Here is a 22,928-nt window from a genome sequence, read left to right on the forward strand (position 1 = left end):
ATCACTTACCAAAATAACCACATTAACAGACTGTGCTGCAATTTTAACAGCATATAAGATGCACGCAGAACTGGGAAAAAAAAAATCACGATTTATTCTACGTACCAGTGTGTGATTGGTGTTCAAAAAGGTGGAAAGTGTGACACAAACAATGCTTTTTAGGCAGAAGGTGATCTGACAAATTAATGATTGTCATGAGAGCAATAGTCCAAAATGCTGAATGAGATCAAAGGTCCAAGTCTGCTGTGCTTCACAATTAATATTTGATTAAAAAGAGAACTAAGGACAGTATGTGTGTGTGTGCCACTTTGACAAAGGTTAACATTTGACAAAGGTTAACATTTGGGTTCAATGCTGTGTGTAAATCTGATAAATCCAAAAGAAGTTTTCGGATTCAACCCTTGTGTTTGTCTTAGGGTCAAAAAGGACCCAGTAACTATGTTTAATAGCAGAGAAAAACCCCTAAATAACCCTTTTTCAACTTGAAATTGAATTAGTTTTCCTGAAGTGACCCCAACATTAGAAAAAAAGTGAAACATTGTCTTTGTTTATATTTTCTTCAAAGCTGTACACCACCAGGGTACAAAGACTGTCGTAGGGTCATTTTTGATCCAGCAGTTAAAAATCAGTCACTGTGGACTGAAACACACCCACATCACACACACCTCTAAAACCACAACGACACACTGTAGTTGAGTTTTTGTCGTTGAATTCCATTGTACAGTATACAGTACACTGTTGTTTCCCTTCAAATAATGCATTTAAAGCTACTTTCTGCACATTTCTGGTACTTTCTTAGGCTATACAAGTACTATCTCTTGCTAAACAAATAATGTTTACGCCCATGCAGTACTTTTAGCAGCAATAATAGTGATAACAAACCTCTACTTTGGCAAAGAAAACAGTTACAATATGTGATGTGACAAAAATGAGAGGTGTATATTGATTAAATACAGTCTTTCTGCCCTCTGAAGAGGGAAAACCCAGATATTCACAAAGTGTGTGATGCATGAAAGGTTGTTTCTTCGTATAAAATAGATTTTTGCTTGATAATTCATTTAAGCTGCGTTACTTTAGAGGGTCAGTGGAGGCGGGTCATTTTTGATCCTTAGGACAAGGGGCGTGTACAAGATGTTAAGACCGCAAGAGGGGTAAATGAAGTATTTCTATTCAATCTGTGTGCTATTGTGAGTGAGTAAGGAAAAGGAATACTATTATGACTTCTCTGGCTTGCTCAAAAAGAGGAAATTTAGGAAAACTCCATACTGCCATGTACTCACCCTCCCTCACTCTCTGCCTCCTCTGAGCTGCGACCCTCAGCTCTGGACCCTGCGATGGTGCCGGCAGCCCTTTTCCGTCGTGTTGGCGTGGTCCTGTATAGAGGGCTGACTCGACGCAGCTCATCACGTCCCCTCAGCTCCTCCCTGACTTGGTCTGGGAGTGTTGGCAGAGCATTCTTCAACGCCTTCAGCTCATCCTTCAGCTCAGACACACACTGGATCAGGGCTTCAAGGCGCTCCAGCACCTCAGTCTGACCACCAGACAATCCAGGACTGTCCATCAACATGAGACCCGACCCCTGGTCATTAATGCGGTTAAGGTAGAATCCAGGGCCTGAGGCTCTTTGCCTTGATCTAAAACCCTGGTAACAGACCACAGCCAAGCTAACGCCGGCCACTCCAGCTAACGCTCCCAGAACCAGCACCTTGCTGTCTGTCTGAGCCATCCTGCAGAGAATTCATAGAAAACACATCTTTTTTAGGTTACTGACTTGATAAACAGCTTGCTAAAAATGCATGAATAGAGAGACTCTGGGTCCACATCATGTGAAACGATCCTTTGTAGTATGTTTGGTAAAGCAATTCCCAAAAAGCTGCTACTTGGTTCAGTTTTTTCAGCTGATCATATTTCCTTTTAATACTTACTGTGATACTAACGTTGATCAATAATTTTTTTAATGAAATGTCAGATCAAAGTGAGAAGTGTTTTGGGATGTATTCCAAGTACAATAGCAGTAAGAAAAAAGATAGCAAGATAACTAACTAGGGGAGGGCTATAATTCTTGTCTTGGCTACCGACATAAATGTGAAAACCACAGATATGTGGATTTTCACCTAAATAACACACTGAGAGTTTATCATCAAAATCATGTAGGCCATTATGTGGCCAAACTGAATGCACACAATCAACTACTCATTTGATGGGTGAATGTCTATAAGATTTTAAGGAAAATGTGCCATTTGATAGACCATAAACAATAATAAGTTACCATATGACCACTCACAAATTCTCCATGCATTATATTGCTTGTATTGTTGTAAGTCACAAGTGGCTGCTTAATCAGCATCTTCTAAACATTTTTGTCAATATTTTGGATAGACTGAAGGCCAAAGGTGGACCATTCAGAGCCGCTCAGCATATTGACGAGTACCAGCAAAATGCAGCAGATGACCTAAAGACAAAGACCAAGAGAATGAGAAATGTGACATACACTAACAGTCGCATTTTCTCATGCAATGCTTCAATACTTTTTAAAAAATTTGTATTATTTTCTACATTGTAGATTAATACTGAAGATTAACGCTTTTTTTTGCTTACAACATAATTCCATGTGTATTCTTTGATAGTTTTGATGTCTTCAGTATTAATCTACAATATATAAAGCAATTAAATAAACTTTTGACTGGTAGTGTGTCAGAGACAGCTCTGTATCACTACCCACAACAAGCCATGTCTTCACGATGTTCAACACTGAAGAATGAAAGCAGAAGTTGCTTGCTCCTGAACAGGTTAGTGACAACCTTAAGGGTCTAGTAGGCAGGACCAAGGACATGTCTACAGCCATGGAGCAACACCCCTCACACTAGGCCTTGGCTGAATGAGCATGGGTTTTTGTGTGCCAGACACACAGGGATGCATGTTGAACGTTCTCTGGAAAAATTTTGAGCAGAATTGTGGTATTTCATAAAATGCCAGTAGCCACAAGAAGCAAAATCACACAGAATAATAAAGCTGGGATATCTTTTTTTTTCTACAAGAAAAATTTATTTAATCTCATTACTGGGTGTTTTCCTCCCAAAAGGCATTTATAGCCTCCCCCTACTTAAACACAAGCTCATGTGTGACTGACATTTAGCTCTGAATTTCTTAGTAGAAATTATAGCATATATGGGTAGCATTTCATAATGACAGACAATTTTGAATACTTATTCCGTTTCAGCAGTTATTTCCTGTAGAAAGCAGTGATTGTAAAGGACCTGGTTACTCAGTGTGAAGCACAAGGACACAAAAGTGTCCTGCTTATCTATGAAGTCAACATTTCCAATCAGTATCTCTTATTTGGGTTTGAAGATCACTGGGAAACTGGAGGCTAAACTACATAATAGAAACTGTGTGTATGGTGGTCATAGCCTTTTATTCAGTGTTTTACCTCCACTCTACTTGGGCTTCTGAGTTCTTGTTGCTTCAGCGAACACAATATCAAACAAATGAGTCACAGGCGAAGGAGTGTCTGCCCTTCACCTGCTGTTTACAAGGAGCTACGTGCGACTTGCTCGCTAACTAGCTTAGATAATTGGATCAGCTCAGAATCACTGAGGGAGGCTGTTAGCCAGCAGTCAAACAGCAGCTATTACAGCTTGAACGCATTGAGGAATTTAAAGCCTGCCTGAGTCTCTCGCCCGCTTTATCCTGTGCGCCATCACGGCTCCGAACTAACCGTGTTTATCAACTGTCAGATTCCTGTTGCTAGCTTAGAGTCGGCTGACTGAGAGTTCAGTCCCAAAGGTTGTGCTAACATTCAAAACGAAGCCATTAGCAGAGGCTATCCCGTTAAACCGGTTTAAACCGATCACAGTCACTTTAACCCCCCACACGAACGTTTTATTTCTAATTAAAAACAAAACTGACATAAAGAGACACCTTACTGCTCAGGTGAGAACGGAGGCACTTCTGTGGTTTGACAGCTGTCTTGTGTAACGGTCAAAATATTCCGTGCGGAATTAGAAGCCGTATACAAAGGTTCCGGACGTCCATCGTCAAAAAACAAAAACAAAAACAAAATATAAAAGCAAAAACAATATATTTAATAAATAAATAAATAAATAAATAAATAAATAAATAAATATATATATATATATATATATATATATATATATATATATATATATATATATATATATATATATATATATATATATATATATATATATATATATATATATATATATATATATATATATATATATATATATATATATATATATATATGTTAGTGGTGGGATTCCAAAAACTAATCTCATTCATTAGAGGCTTATTAATTTATTAATTAATTGCGATTAATAGCATTTTTGTCAAATATTTTTTTTTTAGTTCAAATCAATTTTGTTTGATGACTGAATCGATGAGTTCAGTATTGATTGTGTCGGGTGGTCAGACTTTAGTCTGTGGCCTCCTGGGCGTCCCTTTGGGTCTCCTCTGTCTTCATTCCAAACTGATTTGTGTCAAGCAAGTGATCTGCCTGTTTGCATTGTGTATGAAAGCATGTTTCCTTGTAATTTTCAGTTACTTTCATTAGTGCTTCTATTAACCCTATTACTCCACCAAAGAACGCATGGTAATTTTGTTTGTGGGCACTTCTCTATTAAATGTCCATATTCTATGTTGCTGTGATTTCTGATAATCAGTAACTAATAAATAAACAAATACTGCATTTCTTAAAAAAAAAAAAAAAAAAATGCGGCATTCCTGACAATGCCATATAGGGGAAGGAGCAGCCTTGGCAGAGTACTGTGCTCTCTGAGTGCTTGTCTTGTTTTTACTGTAGTCTATCAAATCCAGATCTAATGATATACATTATTGCAGAGGCATGACCTTGTTTAAGTTTACTTTGACGTATAATGAAACAGTGTACAAAGACAATCATTAGTTATATTCAGATGTTTGATTCTTCATGCACAACATAATAAGCTACATTACAAGATTAGATTGACGCATTTTCATTTGTATTCCATTGGTTCTTAATTACCTTTTATTTGACTTGTTACTGTCAATGTCTGTCTATAATCATTCATCAAGTGACCTTAGTTTACCACAAAAACATATTAGTGATATGTTGCATGGACTCAGTTATAAAAGCATATAATAATAACTGCCTTGAAAAGAGTGTCATCAGCTATTTTAATAAAGGCACCGTCTCATTTAAATTTGTCGCACTGCTACCTTCATTACTTTCTAATGTAATTCCTAATATATCATTGTCTAGTTGTGCATTCATGTTGTGCAAACATGATAGTAAATAATATTTACAAAATAATAAATATTCTGTAATAAGAAACTCAACAAAAGACTCACCTCTTTGACTTGCTTCTCTCCCTGCAGTGAAGTTGGACTGAACGTGCACCAGGTTTTAAAAAGTTACTAAACACATGTTATCACATCAACCTTGGACCTGCAGTTAGCGAACACAGAGCTGTCCTTACTGGTGAAGTGATGTCTGCAGTGGGGGAGCTTTAGAATGGTTAACTTTGTGTTTTGAATATTATACATTTGCATTGTTTACACTCTCTTTAGATGGACAATTTCTTTTGATTTTTGATTTTGTTAAAGCAGAAGTGCTTAGTTTTGTTACAAATAAACTTCAAAAAAGTCCAAACATACATAATAACAGATGTTGATTCATCAACCACATACAAAGTCTCCCTATCTCTTGTCTCCATTGGACACTGTAAGCATGAATTACAGATTTCCATTGCCAATACCGATAAAAACAAATCTACCTCAGATATTAACTTAAATATTAATTGTTAATTACTGCTGACAAAGTCACCGGAGTTTAGAAAAGCCAATATTACAGCAAAAATCACCAAATGTAAAGATGCTTTTGGAGAACCAGTATTTAGATTCTCTTTGTTTATTGCCTGAATACTGTGTATTTCTCATTTGCCATTTCATTATTCATTTACACTATCGTTCAAAAGTTTGGCGTCACTCAGAAAACTTCATGTTTTCCATAAAAACTCACACTTTTATTCATGTGCTAACATAACTGCACAAGGGTTTTCTAATCATCAATTAGCCTTTCAACACCATTAGCTAACACAATGTAGCATTAGAACACAGGAGTGATGGTTGCTGGAAATGTTCCTCTGTACCCCTATGGAGATATTCCATTAAAAATCAGCCATTTCCAGCTAGAATAGTCATTTACCACATTAACAATGTAGACTGTATTTCTGATTCATTTAATGTTATCTTCATTGAAAAAAACTGCTTTTCTAGGACATTTTAAGTGACCCCAGACTTTTGAAAAGTAGTGTATTTACTGTGTTTTTTAATTGTTTTTGTATTTTCTGCATTTCGATTTTTCAAATGTTTGTTTTTCTTCTTGTTTTTCTCCTTTTATCTCTTTTATCTGCACATCAAGACAAGTTCATGATTAATAGTTTGAGAAATGTTCCATTAGGATAAATGAACAACAACAGCAATGTCCTTGATGGCCTTAAGAGTTAGGTCATTACATAAATGGTCTCTTTCTGGGATAGCGTTGTTTATTTTAACTGGCAGAGGTACGTGAACTCTTCAACAGATGTGTCTTTTAGCCAAAAGAGAGGCAGATAGGCATTCTAATTTGGACACAGAGGTAACAGGGAGGTCTCTTGCATAATATGATGTGGGGATCGCTACGTGCAGTTTCTTCCCTGCTCTCTGAACACAGTATTGTTCATGAGCCCTCAGCCAGCATTCAGCTTCCACAGGGAACAAAAAGCCCACCTGAAAGCCAGCAGCATGACGGTGCAAAAAAAAAAAAAAAGAAAGAAAAAGAAAAAAGCCTGGCCGGCAGCTCTAGGCTGGGACGTAGATGCAGTGATAAGGGAGTTGCATCCAGCCATGGCCTTGCTCCCATTGGGTCAAAGCCAGCAGATGAGTAGATATTGTCAACAGTTTTGTTTTATCCACCCACCACACATCTGCCCAAGCTCTCATAGCACAAATAGAGAAATAAAAGCAGCTTCAGATTTACCTTTGTGCACAGACATAAGCCCATTACAGCTGTCAAACAATACATGACAGAAGAATCCTGGGGAAATAAGGCGTCACTATCAGAACTGCACTGAGAAACCACAGCGTTAAGCCGTATTGTTCCCTGTCAGTCTTGTAGGAGTGTTTTCCACTTGAAATGCCTACCTCATGGAAGCAGAACCAACCTCTGTATCAGTGGTGTGCTGTTTACAGATAGTTTAAAGATTTATTCAGCCATAAAGATGTGGTGAGTGTTGTGTAACAGAAGGCACAATATCACTCAAATACAACATTTTTGAGGAATTGGGAAGTCCAGCTCTTAGGTCTACACTTGTTCTGCTGATGTCTATCTCAGCTGCAGGCACTCAGTTTTCTTATTCTCGGGGCTACCGACAGTCTTAGCTACAGTAGTTACTGTATTAGGGTGTGGCAACAAGGATGCAAAAAAATCAACTAAACATCATGAGAACTCCTCAAAAACAACAGTTAGGAGAAAAAATCTGGACAGGTGATAATGTTGATCTGATTTTAAGATCGACTGAACTGAAATTGAGGAGATGCTGGTTTTGAATACTGGGCTCACAGAAATTCATTTCTCCTAGAAACCAGTCTGAAAATCTGGACCTGTTGGTAGAGTGGCTCCTAATAGACTAAAACGAACTTACTGTGTGGCAGGTTAACTTGACTTGAACCCCTGATTCCACACTGATCTGTCCAGCTTCAGTCGCTGATCTATCACAAGGAAGGTACCTTTGCTATAATGTGGGAAGAGATTACAGTAGTGGTTCCCAAACATCAGCAACAATACTGGGGGAACCAAATGGAACAAGAAGTAAAACTTGACTACAATTGTGTATGTGTATGCCTCTGTCTGTACAATCATTGTTATTGTTTCTACCAAATAACTTGCTAGTGCAATAATTTTGTAACTGTTGGCTTATCTGAAAACCCAATAAACAAAGTGCTAGAAAAAAAAACAAGATCGACTGAAATGAAATTCAGGAGATGCTGGTTTTGAATACTGGGCTCACAGTAATTCATTTCTCCTAGAAACCAGTTTGAAAATCTGGACCTGTTGGTAGAGTGGCTCCTAATAGACTGAAACTAACTTGCTGTGTGGCAGGTTAACTTGACTTTACCCCCTGATTCCACGCTGGTCTGTCTGACTTCAATCACTGATCTATCACAAGGAAGAGACCTTTGCTCCAATGGAACAAGAAGTAAAACTTGAATACAATACAACTGAATAGCACCAACAACTGTCCTGCATGCTTGCATTATGAGCAATCTTGTGTCTTTCATTGAAAAATGAATCAGATTCAATGTCCCTTGTCACATTAAACTGTATTTTGACTTCGGAAAAATGGTGTCCATCTTTATTACCGTTATTGATCCATCTTTCTTATATAAAGTTTTGTGGGATTATTTTTTGGTAACAGTAAAGGCAGACAGTAATTGTAGGACAGACAGTAGGAGAATGAAATGCAGCAAAAGTCCAGTAATCTGGATCTGAAACTGAGGATTCTGGAATTTTAGCTCATGTGATATGTGTCCCAACCACTGAACCAAGTAGCTGATATTTGTTCTTTAACTGGATACCCATAGCTTCCATAAAGTGGGGTGCTGGTCTGACAGAGATGCCCAAAGAAGAAAAAAAAACACATTCAACAGATGAGCCAGACACTGAAATAAAACCTCTCTCATTTCAGAAGTATTCGAAATTCTCTTACTTTTGAAGGTGCAAAAACCTTTTTATATGTTCTGATTATGTCACATACTGTATCTTATGCTGGTCACAAGCCAGAAGAACAACTTTGAAACTTCTCGAATGTTTATATAAACAAGCCATTAAAACCCAGGATAAGCTGACATAACAGTACCATCCACTGTTGTAGATTGGATAAGCATGGGTTGTCCATACATCCATTATCTATACACTGCTTAATCCTCATCAGGGTTGCAGGGGAGCTGGAGTCTATCCCAGCTGATCTAGGGTGAAGGCAAGGGAAACCCTGGACAGGTCACCAGTCTCTCACAGGGCTACATATAGAGACAAACAATCACATTCACACCTACGGACAATTTAGAGTTATCAGTTAACCTCAGCATGTTTTGGACTATGGGAGGAAATCGGAGAACCCAGAGAAAACCCACACATGCACAGGTTGAACATGCAAACTCCATGCAGAAAGACTGGAGATGCGAACACAGTGGCTTGGTCGTTGGCGCTTTTGCCTTGCATCTAGAGGGTTTTTGGTTTGCGACCTTCCCAGGATCTTTTTGCATGGAGTTTTCATGTTCTCCACATGCATGCGTGGGTCTTCTCTGGGTTCTCTGGCTTCCTCCAACAGTCCAAAAACATGCTGAGGTTAGTTGGTCACTCTAAATTGTGCGTCAGTGTGAATATGAGTGTGACTGTTTGTCTCTATGTGTAGCCCTGTGATTGGCTGGTGACCTGTTCAGGGTGTCCTCGGCCTTCACCCTAAATCAGCTGGGATAGACTCCAGCACCCCCGGTGACCCTAATGAGGACTGAGCATTGTATAGATAACAGATGGATGGATGAATCACAAAGTCTCAAAACCACAATAACTATGAGTCAGATTTTATGTTTTAGTGACGAGTGGTAGGTGCTCACTTGAGCTGACTAGATTAGAGGTAGCCTGTGGTTCAAATGACTAGCTTCTTTACATTATTTAAACCAGGTCTCAGATTTTGGTTTCAGTTAGCCTGATCACGTTAATTCTAAATTGTCGAGCATCTGAAAGGAGCAGAAGAGCCTTTCGTGTCTTGATAACACCTCTGCAGCAGCAATAGTATAACAGAAGCTGTGTTTTTATTAGTTATTCATTGTTGTTTTAAAGTATCTTGAGAGAAATAAAGTATCCATTGTTGACTATTGTTTTTCCACTCCAAAATACTGTCTTTGTAGAAATGGTAGAATGCAACTCCCTAATGTGTAAACAGTAAGTCTATTAAAATCTTGATCCCCTGTCAATGGCTACTGCTTGGTGTGGTGGATAAAGATACTGTATATCCTAAAACAACAATGGCAAGAATAACAGTAATAATGTGCACAGCTCACTCTTTAAGGATTTTTTTTACCCTAAAGCTGGAATATATTTGCATCTGTGAGACATTTAAGCTTCCTTTACTCTTTGTGTTTTTGTTCCTGCAGGGACAAAAGGTCTCATCAGGTCTTAGACAGGTTAAGTCTGGTGATAGTTGTGCGTCACTGAATGAGATACTAGACACTTAGATAATATCAGTGCTGCCCATGCCTCATTAAATCAGTGTCCTTATCAAGTTCAGTCCGTTTCAGCAGCAGTCACCACACCCCTGTGTCAGCTTATTACATTTATCAGGATGTTGTTTGAAAGTCAATATGAATTACAAATTACAAATCAACTTTATACCAAGCTTTACCGTTAGAATTGTTCTGGCTGTTTTTGCATAATGAAATGGACAGACTATACTGACATGTTAAATGTGAAAAAAAGAAGGGCAAACAGTCATCACACAATTTGAATGAACATTTAAAAATTAAAGTTAGAAAAATGGTGTGCACAGGTGTTTCAAATGACCTAATTTGATTGTGTGGGATGCTGTACAGTGCTAGACTCATGATTTAAATGATGTTATTACCATGATCTGATTTATATGTAAGCTGCAAGCAACTTCTAATTTTGGCTATGACAAACTCCCTGACAAGTGATGAATGCCGGGAAAAGTTTAGGAAAGCAGATTGCATCAGAGAGCGTTGTGACTTTTGACTTTGTGGTTTAATGATTTCTTCCTTCCTCTGTCCTCCTCTGCAGTGACAATCAAGGATGCCATCAGACTGTGTGCATTCCTCAAAAAGCAGATACACATCACACATGCAACTTTTATGATTTCCTTTGTGAGATCCTTTCCCTTCACAATAACATATGAAAGTTGTTTTTTTCCTCTCCAACTCATGGAATAGTTGGTAAGAACGCTTGGTTCTCGAGCAAAATATTCAAATACAACACCAACACATTCCTGGCCCTGACCTTTGACAACCCTCCCTGTCCTTTCCTTGTTACTGAGTAAACAAACAAGCTTATAACTTGTCTCTACTAAGAGATTCATGAACTTTGATACAGTTTTGTGTAAACAATAGTTGTCACAATTTAAATTCTCTTGCACAGATCATCCAGTGTGCCCCAGTGGATAAATGTGACCTTCCTGACCCCTCTCACTAAAACTCTCAGCATTATGTAGTTTAAGTTACTGATATAATGAGCGAGGTAGTAACTGATTTTTGTTGCAGACAGAGGATGACCAGCAGGTGGCGCCTAAAGAACTTCTATTGTGATCCACCTGAGAGGATGAGCTGTCTACAGGGCACAGGTAGGACTGGATCCAAGACACACACATCTTTATCGAAATGTGTATTCTGATAGACCAAATGTGTTTCATCACTAGTCTGCACTGACTGAGACGCAACACTTCTTTGTGGTTCAGGGTGGAATAAACAAAAGATCAAGTTAATCTGCTCTTAAACAAAACTTTCGCATCAACAGTTCCAGATACTTTACTCAGACTGTATCAGTGTATGTGAAAACCTGAGTCATGTCTCTCAGGGTACTTGCATTATGTCTGCTCTCCTTGGGTAGACCAGAACATGATAATTAGATAGGTCATTCCAAAATTGGAGGACATTTGGGCTTCAAAATTTTTGAAAAATAAACCTTCTCTTTTACAAATTTCTGCAACGTATTAATTAATAATAGGTAATAAACTATCAAAGGCTTGCTTACACATCAATGGTACCATTTTTGTTCCATGTTTTATTTGTTGTTTGCTAACCCTACTCTAATCACAGTAACTGGGTTGCTAATCCATGCTAATGTTAGCTTTTTCTCAGGAGTAGAAACTAGATATTTAGCTAACTGTTACTGCTGACCAAGAAGACAAACTTACTGATGTAAAACATATATTTATTACATTTATTGTTATAACACTTACTATTCCTTTTATTTTTATTTTGGTGTTATACACTGATGTTTGAACTGTACCATTATTACGCATCAGTGCAGTAAGCTACAGCCAGGAACCAGAGCAGCAACACAGTAGTGCATCTGAGCAGCAATGATTTATTAGCTGCCTTAATTTGCCTTAATTTGATTTATTTAAATGGTTTACAACTTAATCAAAGACCTGCAAAGTGTCAAACAGACCATGCTATTATGCATTGATCCTGTGCTGTTTTTATAACAGCATGGGTAGGCTAAATAAGGCAAAATAGATGAATGCATTTTACAAAACACATTGCACAGGCACTGATGTTGTAGATATACAGTAAGTGAAACCTTGTTTGGCATCATAATATATCTAGGTCATTCCAGAACTGAAGGACATTGTATGTCCCATTCATAAAATTTCAAATAATCCATGTATAAAATGCTAAACCATCCAGTTGTGTAAATTTACTTGTCTTGAGACCAAATTAAAAAAAAAAAAAAAAACAAAAACTTGGAGAAAAGAATGTTTGAAAAATATTTTTAAAATACCAATTAAGTCTGGAGTTCCCCCTAAAATCTCATTTTTCTCTTGGCCCACCCCCTGACGACTGAATCTAAAATAAAGCAGTTAATGTGAAAATAAAATCTTCTTTTTTTGTATTTTTTTTATTGATGTCTCTGGTAATTGTAGGATCTATTAAAAAAAAAAAATCAACATAACATTTTAAATAATAACTATTATGCATGGAACGTGTGTCCCACAACATGTTAGCATAACATTTTTAGCAGGTAGAAGAAGAAAGCAGTGAATCACATGATACGCTGGAATTAACATCATCAGACAGTTTTCCAAAAGAATGTGTAGAGCAAAACTATGTCCTCCCTTCTATTTTTCACATTTTCAAAACAATATCAGCCTTGATTGAATGTCTCACTGTACCTCATGCAACCCTGTTATGCATATTATCAGGATAAGACAAAGTCTTTTTGCCTTTTTCTTTATTGTTTTCCATCAGTAAGTTTGTCTTCTTGGTCAGCAGTAACAGCTAGCTAAATATCTCACTTCTACTCTTGAGAAAAAGCTAACCTTAGCATGGATTAGCAACCCTGTTACTGTGATTAGAGTAGGGTTAGCAACAAATAAAACATGGAATACAAATGGTACCATTGATGTGTAAGCTGAGCCAATCAAGCCTTTGGTAGTTTATTACTTATTATTGATGAATATGTAGCAGAAACTTAAATAAAAAAAAGACAGTTTATTTTTTAAACATTTTGGAATTACCTGTCTACTTATCATGTTCTGGTCTTCCTGAGGAGAGCAGACATAATGCAAGTACCCTGATAGACATGACAGAAAATTGTAAAAGAGAAGGTTTATTTTTCAAAAAATGTTGAAACCCGAATGTCCTCCAATTCTAGAGTGACCCATATGTTAACATGCTAAATAATGACACAGGTGCATCACATGCTGATGTTAAACAGGTTTCATTTTTACCATGTTCATCATTTCAGTTTTAAACACCCTAATTAGGTGCAGGACCTAATGTCATTAACTGTGAAAGTATTTTTGAATTTCCACTTTTGGGGGGTGGATTGGTCTTGATAAAGATGCCAGAGGAAAAGCCAGACCTTTAATCTTCCAGGAACTATGACTGTGTGGTGAATGCTAAAATATTTTTTGAAGATATTTACATTTTGACCAAGGTAGTAGACCAATGGAGCAACATTATCAGCCACAAGCCCGTGCTGCCTGTTAAAGTGTCCGCTATGGTGTCTGTCTATGTGTTCTTAAAAGCTGAAAAAAACTTGACACTAAACGAAATAAAATGCTGCTAGAGAAAGGCTAATAACTCAGTCATCCCAAGAGACAGGTGCAGAACATCCACCAGCTTCAAAGAGCAACTGACTTTGTTGGTTCTTTCTTCATTTTCTTTTGATCAAAGTTTCATGATTTTTCAAAGAGAGGAAGGTGAATGTGCACCAAAACATAAATAAATAAAAAATTCTTTAATAAGAACTGAAAACCATCCTAGAATGAGATGAAGATCCCTTTTACCAGAGCCACATACTAGTAGAATGCTAAAATAAGTAAAGAAGATCGAAAGATCTGTGTGCAAAAAGATCAGAAACTACATTTTGTGCAAAAAGGTGTGATAGAAATTACAGATATGGTATTATTTGTGTAAGATCCAACAGTCATTATCAACGGTGAAACAGAGCACGAGCAGATCTTTATCCCCATCCTGTAGCTCTGGTTGTGAAGGATTTTTAACACCTTCACAACCACAGACTGGAGACGGGGCTCTCTGTGATCAGTGGAGCAAAAGGACACCAAGACACCATAGCAGATGTGGAACACACCTGTCAGGATGGTGTAAAGTTTGAATCAGCAGGAGGAGAGCACAAGAAGACAGATTTCAAAGGATTCCATGAAAACAGACCATCAAGTGAGAGCAATTGAACAACGTGTATAATGTAACCAAATGACTGACTCACATCCCCAGTCACTACTAGGACAAAAGACCACATGATCCCCATAAACTCACTGTCTGATTTCTGACCCTGCAGAAGGTGGGGCTCAGAAATGTTGATAACTTCAAAATGATTCCACTTCACTGACAATGCTACAAGGAACTCTGAACTCACATTAGAACAAGGAGGACAATTATTCCACAATTCTGGACTTAACCCTTCTTTATGTACATTGATTTTACAGAACAGCTAAATGTTTGAACAACCTCATGATCAATTTATACCGTGCCTTTTCTGTTAATCTTTTACTTTGCTTGTTTATCTATCAGCATTATAAGGTTAACATATCTGATGTTCATTCTAAAATTGTAGCTCTGCAAGCGACCTCTGGACCTTAGCCCTCCCCTTCTCTTAATGAGATGCAAAAGAATCGCTTAAAAAGACCACACCTGAAAACTCAATTTTTAGTTCTACTTCCCATCCATTGTAAGTTATCCTTGAGTACCGTCAGCTTTCTTTCAAATCCCATAAGTTTGTTGAGACTGACTCAGAGGCTCCACTCTGTCCACCACTGTTCCAGCCTGCATCCACAGGATGACCAGACCATCCACCGCCGCAGCATCATCATGGGCACATAAGTACCTTCAATCACTGAAGACGAGGTGCAACTTTCTCAATATTTCTGTTATCCCAAAAGTCAGTTTTTACGAGTCTTCAAATTAGCATTTCACCAAAAATGACAACTGCTTTTAGGTGTGTCTCCTTACTCCTCTTTCCCTGAGCACCATATTACAACATTATATTTATCCCAATATTACGTCGTAATATTGTGTTCTCTTCCTTCCCTTCTGTGTCACTCATATCCCCCTCATTGTTTGTTTTGTGTTCGTCTTGCGTTGTAAGCATTATTGATGTGTTATTAGTTGATAGACGTTGTTGGTCATAGCTGATATTTGTTATTGTGTTGTTGATAATGAATGTTTTTAGTTTAATAAATGTACCGAAACTAAGTCCAGTTGTCTCAATCGTTTTGTTGTTTACATTTTGGTACCTAATGTGTATTGATTCCGCTACCAACATTTTATATGTAATCTGTTTGGTTAAACAATTTCCCTGATCATTTCTGAGGGTTTCTTGTCTGCAGCAAGAGACGTTTCATGTGCTGCATTATTATATTTGTCTAATCTAAATATTTTGCTGGTCGAATATCGGTTAGACTATTTAATAATTCTGCATAAAAGAATGTTAACCCCATTTGAGCAAACAATTACCCTACATTTCATAATTTGGTGGAAAAACATTTCCTATATTTTTTTTTCCATTCTGATGGGTAATACAGATGCATTTGAGACGGTCATTAATAGAGAAATTAGTTGTAACGAGACAACAATGATCTTCTCATCATGAGGTAAACTGCAGAGGTTGTATCCAAAAGTTCAGGAGGAGGTTATTGCCCGTGACCGCATCAGCTGCTTCGACATGCAGCACAGGCTCGTATTGTCTGAGGCCAATGAGGCCTCACCGAGGAAATGAGCAAATCTTTGAGTTATTCTCTGTGAGATTGTGGCAGTTACTAGATGAGCACATGAGGATATTTTAGAGTTATGGTGCTGTAACAATTCAAGGCATACAAGTATTATTGCAGACTAGAAACTAGAATTTGAACGTTTGTCATATCATGCTGCATGAAAACAACATCTGGCCAATGTTACGCTTTATAACAGAAGATCAAAAAGGAATGAGAGCAACTGTAGTGCCAAGGAGCAACTACATGGGGCTACAACCCGACCAAGAATTAGAATAGCCCTATCAAGACATTACCAGAAATTTGACATACAAGAAATGCATAATTTCATTGTGAAATGACCTTGTCAAGAGGAACCAGAGAGAATGAAAAAGTAGAAAGGCAGAAGTAGAACAATGGAGAGCCAACCTGTACCAGGCTGCACTAGCCCCTCTGGTCCTATTCACTCTTGTTTGCCCTGCTGGCAGTGTTACCTGGCAGCCAGAGGAAAGATCCAACCAAAATCTCTACAACCAGCAAAGAGTTGTGTGTTACTGTGCCTGTTACTTCTTTGTCAGTTTTCAGATTTCTACCTTCAGCCTTCTGTGTGCACTTGTATTATACACTGCCCATCCAAAAAAAAAAAAAAATTGCACACTCTAATATTTTTTTGGACCATCTTTAGCTCTGAGAACTACACACATTCACTGTGGCATCATTTCGATAAGCTTCTGCAATGTCACAGCATTTATTTCTGTCCATAGTTGCATTAATTTTCTACCAAGGTCTTATATTGATGATGGGAGAGTCGGACCGTTTTGCAAAGTCTTGTTCAGCACATCCCAAAGATTCTCAGTGGTGCTGAGGTCTGGACTCTGTGGAGGCCAATCCATGTTTGAAAATGATGTCTCATGTTCCCTGATCCACTCATTCACAATGTGAGCCATGAATCCTGGCATCGTCATCTTGGAATATGTTCGCGCCATCAGGGAAGGAAAACTCCACTGATGGAAAGACCTGATCATTCAGTATATTCAGGTAGTCAGCTGACCTCATTCTTTGGGAACATAACATTGCTGAACCTGACCAACCCCAGATCATAGCACTAACCCCCACAGGCTTGTAGGCACTAGCCATGATGAGTGCATCACTTCATCCATCTCTCTTCTTACCCTGATGCATCCATCACTTTGGAACAGGGTAAATCTGGACTCATCAGACCACATGACTGACCACATCTGTTCCTCGAAGATGATGGTTCACCACTATCCTTCCAGGTTTAAATAATGTGTTGGACATTTCTTAAGCTGATTTTATTAGTTTCAGAAATCTCCTCAGTTGTTTTCTTTGCTTTTTCTGTGCAGGCCAATAATTTGACCCTTCTGAGACAGATTAACATCCTTTCCATGACCACAGGATATGTCTTCCAACATGGTTGTTTAAGAAATGAGAAGCTCCTCACTGCATCAGCTAGGGTTAAATAAGTTGTTGCAGCTGAAACGTATTCATCACTGCAGTAATTATCCAGTGGAAGGCTCTTACCTCTTTGCTTAGTTAAATCTAGTTGGCGACTTTTTTTTGGACAGGTAGTGTATATACTGGCTCTGTCAGACTGCTGATGATTTTTTTTCCTGCTTCCTTCAGTATGCGCAGATCTATAAAGTTCCCGCCACTTTCTTCACCCAATGCTTCACCACTCCCTGTAGCTCAAGCACACCAGCTCACCTGTGACTCTGCTCAAACACTGTAAAACTACTCTAAGCTACTCCATGGCATGATGTACACAGGAGTAATTCAGCCATACATGTTTGAAATGATAACTGATTCTGAAGAAGAATAATGATACAGAAAAGTCCCTGTCACCTGACAGGATTGGTTCCTTAGATTTGTTACACACAAAACACAGGAAGTTGGACTGCATGTTTTTGAGTCATCAGTACACTGCAGTTCCAAGGTGGAAATTCTCAAGTATCACTCTTTATATACTGTTGTAAGAAAAATAATCCCACAGAGCTTTTTCAGTAGATTTTTTAAAATGGTATTCATGTGAGTAAGTGAACACCCCTATGTCGCAGATCTGTGGATTCACAGATGTGCAACTCGTAAAGAACCAGATGGATTTGTCAGCCCATGTGCTCAGTGAGCACTTAAATAAGAATGAATGGATTCCCATCTTGGAATACAGCATCCATTTCTCAGAATTCATCTGTGGGTGCTCACTCACTGCAGTGTAAGAAACCTTACTTCACTCCTAATAACACCTGATTTCGTCATTCTCCGTGGGCGGATGAATGACCATGCTACATACCAGAATTTCAGCTATGTTGTCAATATGTTAACGGTGAGGGAGTTTAAATAAGAATCTTATGTGCTTCATTAAAGGATTGTTCTGGGTCTTATTTTTCAGAGGTTCGGCCATCATTCCTTTAAGTTTTAACATTGTAGTCACACAGTTGATTGCTGACATTTGAAAATGTGGAGACATTCCTAAAAAAAAAAGTCCAACAGAGCAAGAAATATATGAGAATGGATCATACAGGTTTAAAACAAATCATCTGGTTAGATAAATCTTATATGGAAGAGAAAAAAAGGGCCCAAACTATCCACTATCAGTTCTGGATTATCAATCAGCCTTCTAGGTTGGTAAGAATAATGTCATTGTAGCTGATAGTAAAAACCTGCAGACACAAGGCCCATGTTTCAGAGGGATAAACTTGATTTATTCTTTAAACATGGGTGCTGATGCTACTATGGCCAACATATTGTAAACTGCAGCCGGATTTCTTTGTTTCAACAATGCCGCATCCCCTTAAATCAGCTCACAAACCATATGATGGCAAGTAGTAATGAAAAAACAAGACAAACACTAAACAATGCATCTCCTCCCCTCCTCGCCTACAGCTCCAGTTTCTCATGTTTTTCTCACTGAGGCTTTATTTGTGTGGTTGCTGAGTGAAAGCCACCACAGTGGCAGAGAGGCCCAGAATAGCCGAGGGTGGGGAAGGCCAGCAGACTTGCATGTGGGCTGCTGAGCTGTGCGCTCTGTAGTGTCTCTAAACCATCCGCTGGCCTGTGGAATGGAAGCTGTTTCCTCATGCATGCCAGTGGTCAGAGCCCGGCCTACACACCCTCAACTATTTCTGTCCTCTTCTTTTACACTCTTTCAGTCACTCTCTTTTTTTTTCTTCTCTTTTTTCACACACAGCTGCCTCTCAGAGTTCTAATATATCTGCAAATGCACTGGGAGCAGACAGAACGATGAAAACTAGGAAGAAAATTGAGCTTGAGAGGGATAAGAGCTCGATTACTCTGCCCTCTCCCCTGATTTCCACATGCTCATGCTCCAGCGCAAATTAAAAAAAAAAATTCTTCTTGACTCCTTTATTTCCACTATTTCTATTCTTTAATTTATTGTTAACTTTTTGGCAAATGTATTTGACTTATTTATTCCTCCTACTGTCAGTTTTGAACCATGAACGTCTTATTTTTGGCTGCTGTGCTGTAATCTAATACTGACGGTGACACAGGAATATTTATCTGTTTTTCCTCCCCTGTCGTAAACTGCTCACGGGAGGGAGATGCGTAAATGTATATGGAAGAAATAATATACACTACCAGTCAAAAGTTTGGACACATCTTCTCATTTAATGTTTTTTCTTTAGTTTCATGACTATTTACATTGTTGATTCTCACTGAAGGCATCAAAACTATGAATGAACACATATGGAACAAGAAAAGCACTCCGAGAGCGCTGTACTCCACCAAGGCTGCTCAGTCTTATCATTTCCGACGGATGAAATCTTTACTAAAAAATGACCTTGTGCTGAGCACAGGTGTGTGTTATGCATGTGTACTTTATGTATGGATACCAAATTGCGTGACCTAAATATGTAGCGGGCGGCGGGAATTGATGGGACTCGGAAACACCCCCACAATTTAATCAATTGTTCATTTTCTGATTTCCGACGTATAAATCCCAGTGGATTTGTAGTAGGATCGCAATCATGTCATCGTCAGCTGACACAGCGTTCACTTGTTGTCATAGTTGTGTGCTGGCTGCTATCTCGCAATGGGAAATCCTTAACAAATCTATGGATCCAGACGATAAGCCCCATCACTGCCAAAATCTAATGAGGTGGTGCATGTGTCATTTCTGACCTTCCTTGAAATTTTTTTTCAAATCCATTCATCTGTTTTTGAATAATGTTTTGCACGGACAGACGGATTCATATATGTCAATTGTCACATAACTCTGCCATGTTCTTTGGTGGAGTAATTATATAGTAAGCAAAAAAGTGTGAAATAAGTCAAAACGTTTAATATTTTAGATTCTTCAAAATAGCCACCCTATGCTTTGATTACTGCTTTGCACAGTAATCAATTCAGGCAATAATTCAGGCAGATGGAAAGAAATGCAAATTATTTCTTCTGTTTGCTATCTGAATGTGTTGGCATTCTCTCAGTCAGGTTCATGAGGCAGTCACCTGTAACGGTTTTCACTTCAGAGGTGTGCCTTGTCAAGGTTAATTTGTGGGATTTCTAGCCTTCTTAATGCAACAAGCAGACGGGATTTGCTTGGGCCAAGATACACAAAGAATGGACATTAGACCCAGTGGAAATCTGTGCTTTGGTCTGATAAGTCCAAATTTGAGATCTTTGGTTACACTCTCTGTGTCTTTGTATGACAGAAAAGGAGAACGGATGGTCTCTACATTCATGGTTCCCCACCGTAAAGCATGGTGGAGGAGGAGGAGGTGTAATGGTGTGGTGGTGCTTTGCTGGTGACACTGTTGGGGATTTGTTCAAAACTGAAGACACATTGAACCAGCATGGCTACCACAGCATCCTACAGTGACATGCCATCCCATCCAGTTTGGGCTTAGTTGGACCATCATTTATTTTTCAACAGGAAATGACCCCAAACACATCTCCAGGCTGTGTAAAGGCTATTTGACCAAGGAGATTAATGGAGTGCTGCATCAGATGACCTGGCCTCCATATTCACCTGACCTAATTGAGATAGTTTGGAATGAGATGGACCACAGAGTGAAGGCAAAAAGCCCAACAAGTGCTCAGCATCTCTGGGAACTCTTTCAAGAGTGTTGGAAATCCGTTTCAGGTGACTACCTCATGAAGCTCATCCAGAAAATGCTAAGAGTGTGCAAAGCAGTAATCAAAGCAAAGAGTGGTTTTTCATTTTACTACATAATTCCATATGTGTTCATTCATAGTTGTGATGCCTTCAGTGAGAATCTACAGTGTAGATAGTCATGAAAAATATAGAAAAACCATTAAATGAGAAGGTGTGTCCAAACTTTTGACTGGCAGTGTACACAGTAAGTTAAATGCACAATGTTATTTCTGGATATAAATATGTAAGCAGCTACATGAAAAAGGATAAACACACCCCATGGTGCTGTTCATCACAGCGTCAGTCATTAGAGGTAACGATAACACCAACATTCCTGGGGCGTTACTACTGCTGATCACACAATTATGTGGAGCTGATTAAGTCTAATTCTGTGCCTAATGAATGTTTAGCTACCTTCAGGCAGAGGGAAAGAAATGTGAAGCATTTCTTTTGTTTGCTATCTGAACGTGTCAACGAACTGCCCCGCTGGGAAATATAAATTCAAAACAATGTAATGGCAGCCTGTTGGGGAATTCTTCAGCTGTACAGAGAGCGGTATTGTTTTAGGGAGGCCTTAAGTTAACATTTGTTATTCTCCAGCTTTCTTTGCTGACTTAAATGTGCAGCACTCAGCAACACAAAAGGCCATATGAGTGAAATATTGCCTGTTTATCCCGGTGCATTCCAGGCACCTGGTGAAGCACAAACACACACACACACACACACACACACACACACACACACACTCACCATAGAAGAATGTGTCCACTGAAAACTGTATAAAACTGCTGCTGTATCCCACTCAAATACTATCACCCCCCTTGTCTCCCTCTCTTTCCTCCCACACTCACACTTACTGTACTTTAATGGCTTGGAAGCATGCCCACTAGGCCTACTGTATTTCTCCATTGTGCATTAGAAGCTTGACAGGTTGTAAAAGGCCTGTTCTTTATGGTTAAGTGACCCAAACTGTCCATGCTGTCAAAGCCAACACATTTAAAACAAGAGATGTAAAGAAATCCCCTCACCATCTATCCCCTATAATGCAGCCCAGTCTTGTCTTCACATCTCAGCTCAGACACCTCTATCTGTATCAGCGACTGAAGGCTCTGATTGACGGCTGGCTTTGACTTCAGAAAGTAAGAGATAAGCAGACCCAGATGGGGCAGGTCGGATGTGTCTGCCCAAATGATTTAGCCCTGAGTGTGGGACAGTGGAGGGGACCAGCAGCTAGCTAGTGCCCCCACCCCCATCCCATGTCAAATACGTACCACATGGAAGAGGTGTTGATCACCGTTTGATCTGCCCTGTGGGGGAATCATGATTTCCATATGGACCTGGTCAGTTTCTCTGTCCTCAGCCTCTGTATGACCCAGCAACCATAGGCAGACAGAGCTTACTATGCATTAGATCAAATGCATGGCTGATCATTATGCCACAGGAGAAACCTGATGGGATGATCTTGAACTTGAATCTCATCATTTTCTTTCCGTCTCTCCTCTGACTGCTAAGGTTAGGGATTCTGCAGTACGTTGAGCTGCAGTAAAACTGAGCAGATTGAAAAACGGCTTCTAATCATGGCACATAAAATGAGTGATAGGCCATAACAGTAGCAGATGTTATCAAGTTCAAATAAGTGTTTCTGTCTGACCTGACTGAAAGAAAGGTTAAGACGTTATCATCCATTATGTTGTAGTAAATTTAATGGATAACATGTCTGTGTCAGTGCTGATCTGGAGACAGAAGACCGGAGTTAGATTTGATAAGTTCTCTTTGAAGCATAAACCGGATTGTAAGGAATGTCTGCATAT

At 38.8% G+C, this 22,928-nt stretch overlaps 1 protein-coding gene across 4 annotated transcripts in view; it reads right to left on the reverse strand.

The window, feature by feature from the left end:
- Nucleotides 1–5,480, reverse strand: part of LOC111586884 (regulator of microtubule dynamics protein 2) — a 41,057-nt gene extending 35,577 nt beyond the window's left edge. Inside the window, exons 1-2 of one of the 4 annotated variants that reach the window (XM_023296726.3) lie at nucleotides 5,353–5,480; nucleotides 1,281–1,727 (exon numbers count right to left, since the gene is read on the reverse strand). In XM_023296726.3, the coding sequence (XP_023152494.1) occupies nucleotides 1,281–1,726 (446 nt within the window). In that variant the 5' untranslated portion in view covers nucleotide 1,727; nucleotides 5,353–5,480. Of the gene's footprint in view, nucleotides 1–1,280; nucleotides 1,728–3,430; nucleotides 3,882–3,921; nucleotides 3,980–5,352 lie in introns of those variants that run through there. The other 3 variants (XM_023296721.3, XM_023296734.3, XM_055018531.1) reach the window with 3 other exon arrangements.
- Between the last annotated feature and the right edge of the window lie 17,448 nt (nucleotides 5,481–22,928).

This window comes from Amphiprion ocellaris, chromosome 16 (genome assembly GCF_022539595.1).
Source record: "Amphiprion ocellaris isolate individual 3 ecotype Okinawa chromosome 16, ASM2253959v1, whole genome shotgun sequence".
Lineage (NCBI taxonomy): Eukaryota > Metazoa > Chordata > Actinopteri > Pomacentridae > Amphiprion > Amphiprion ocellaris.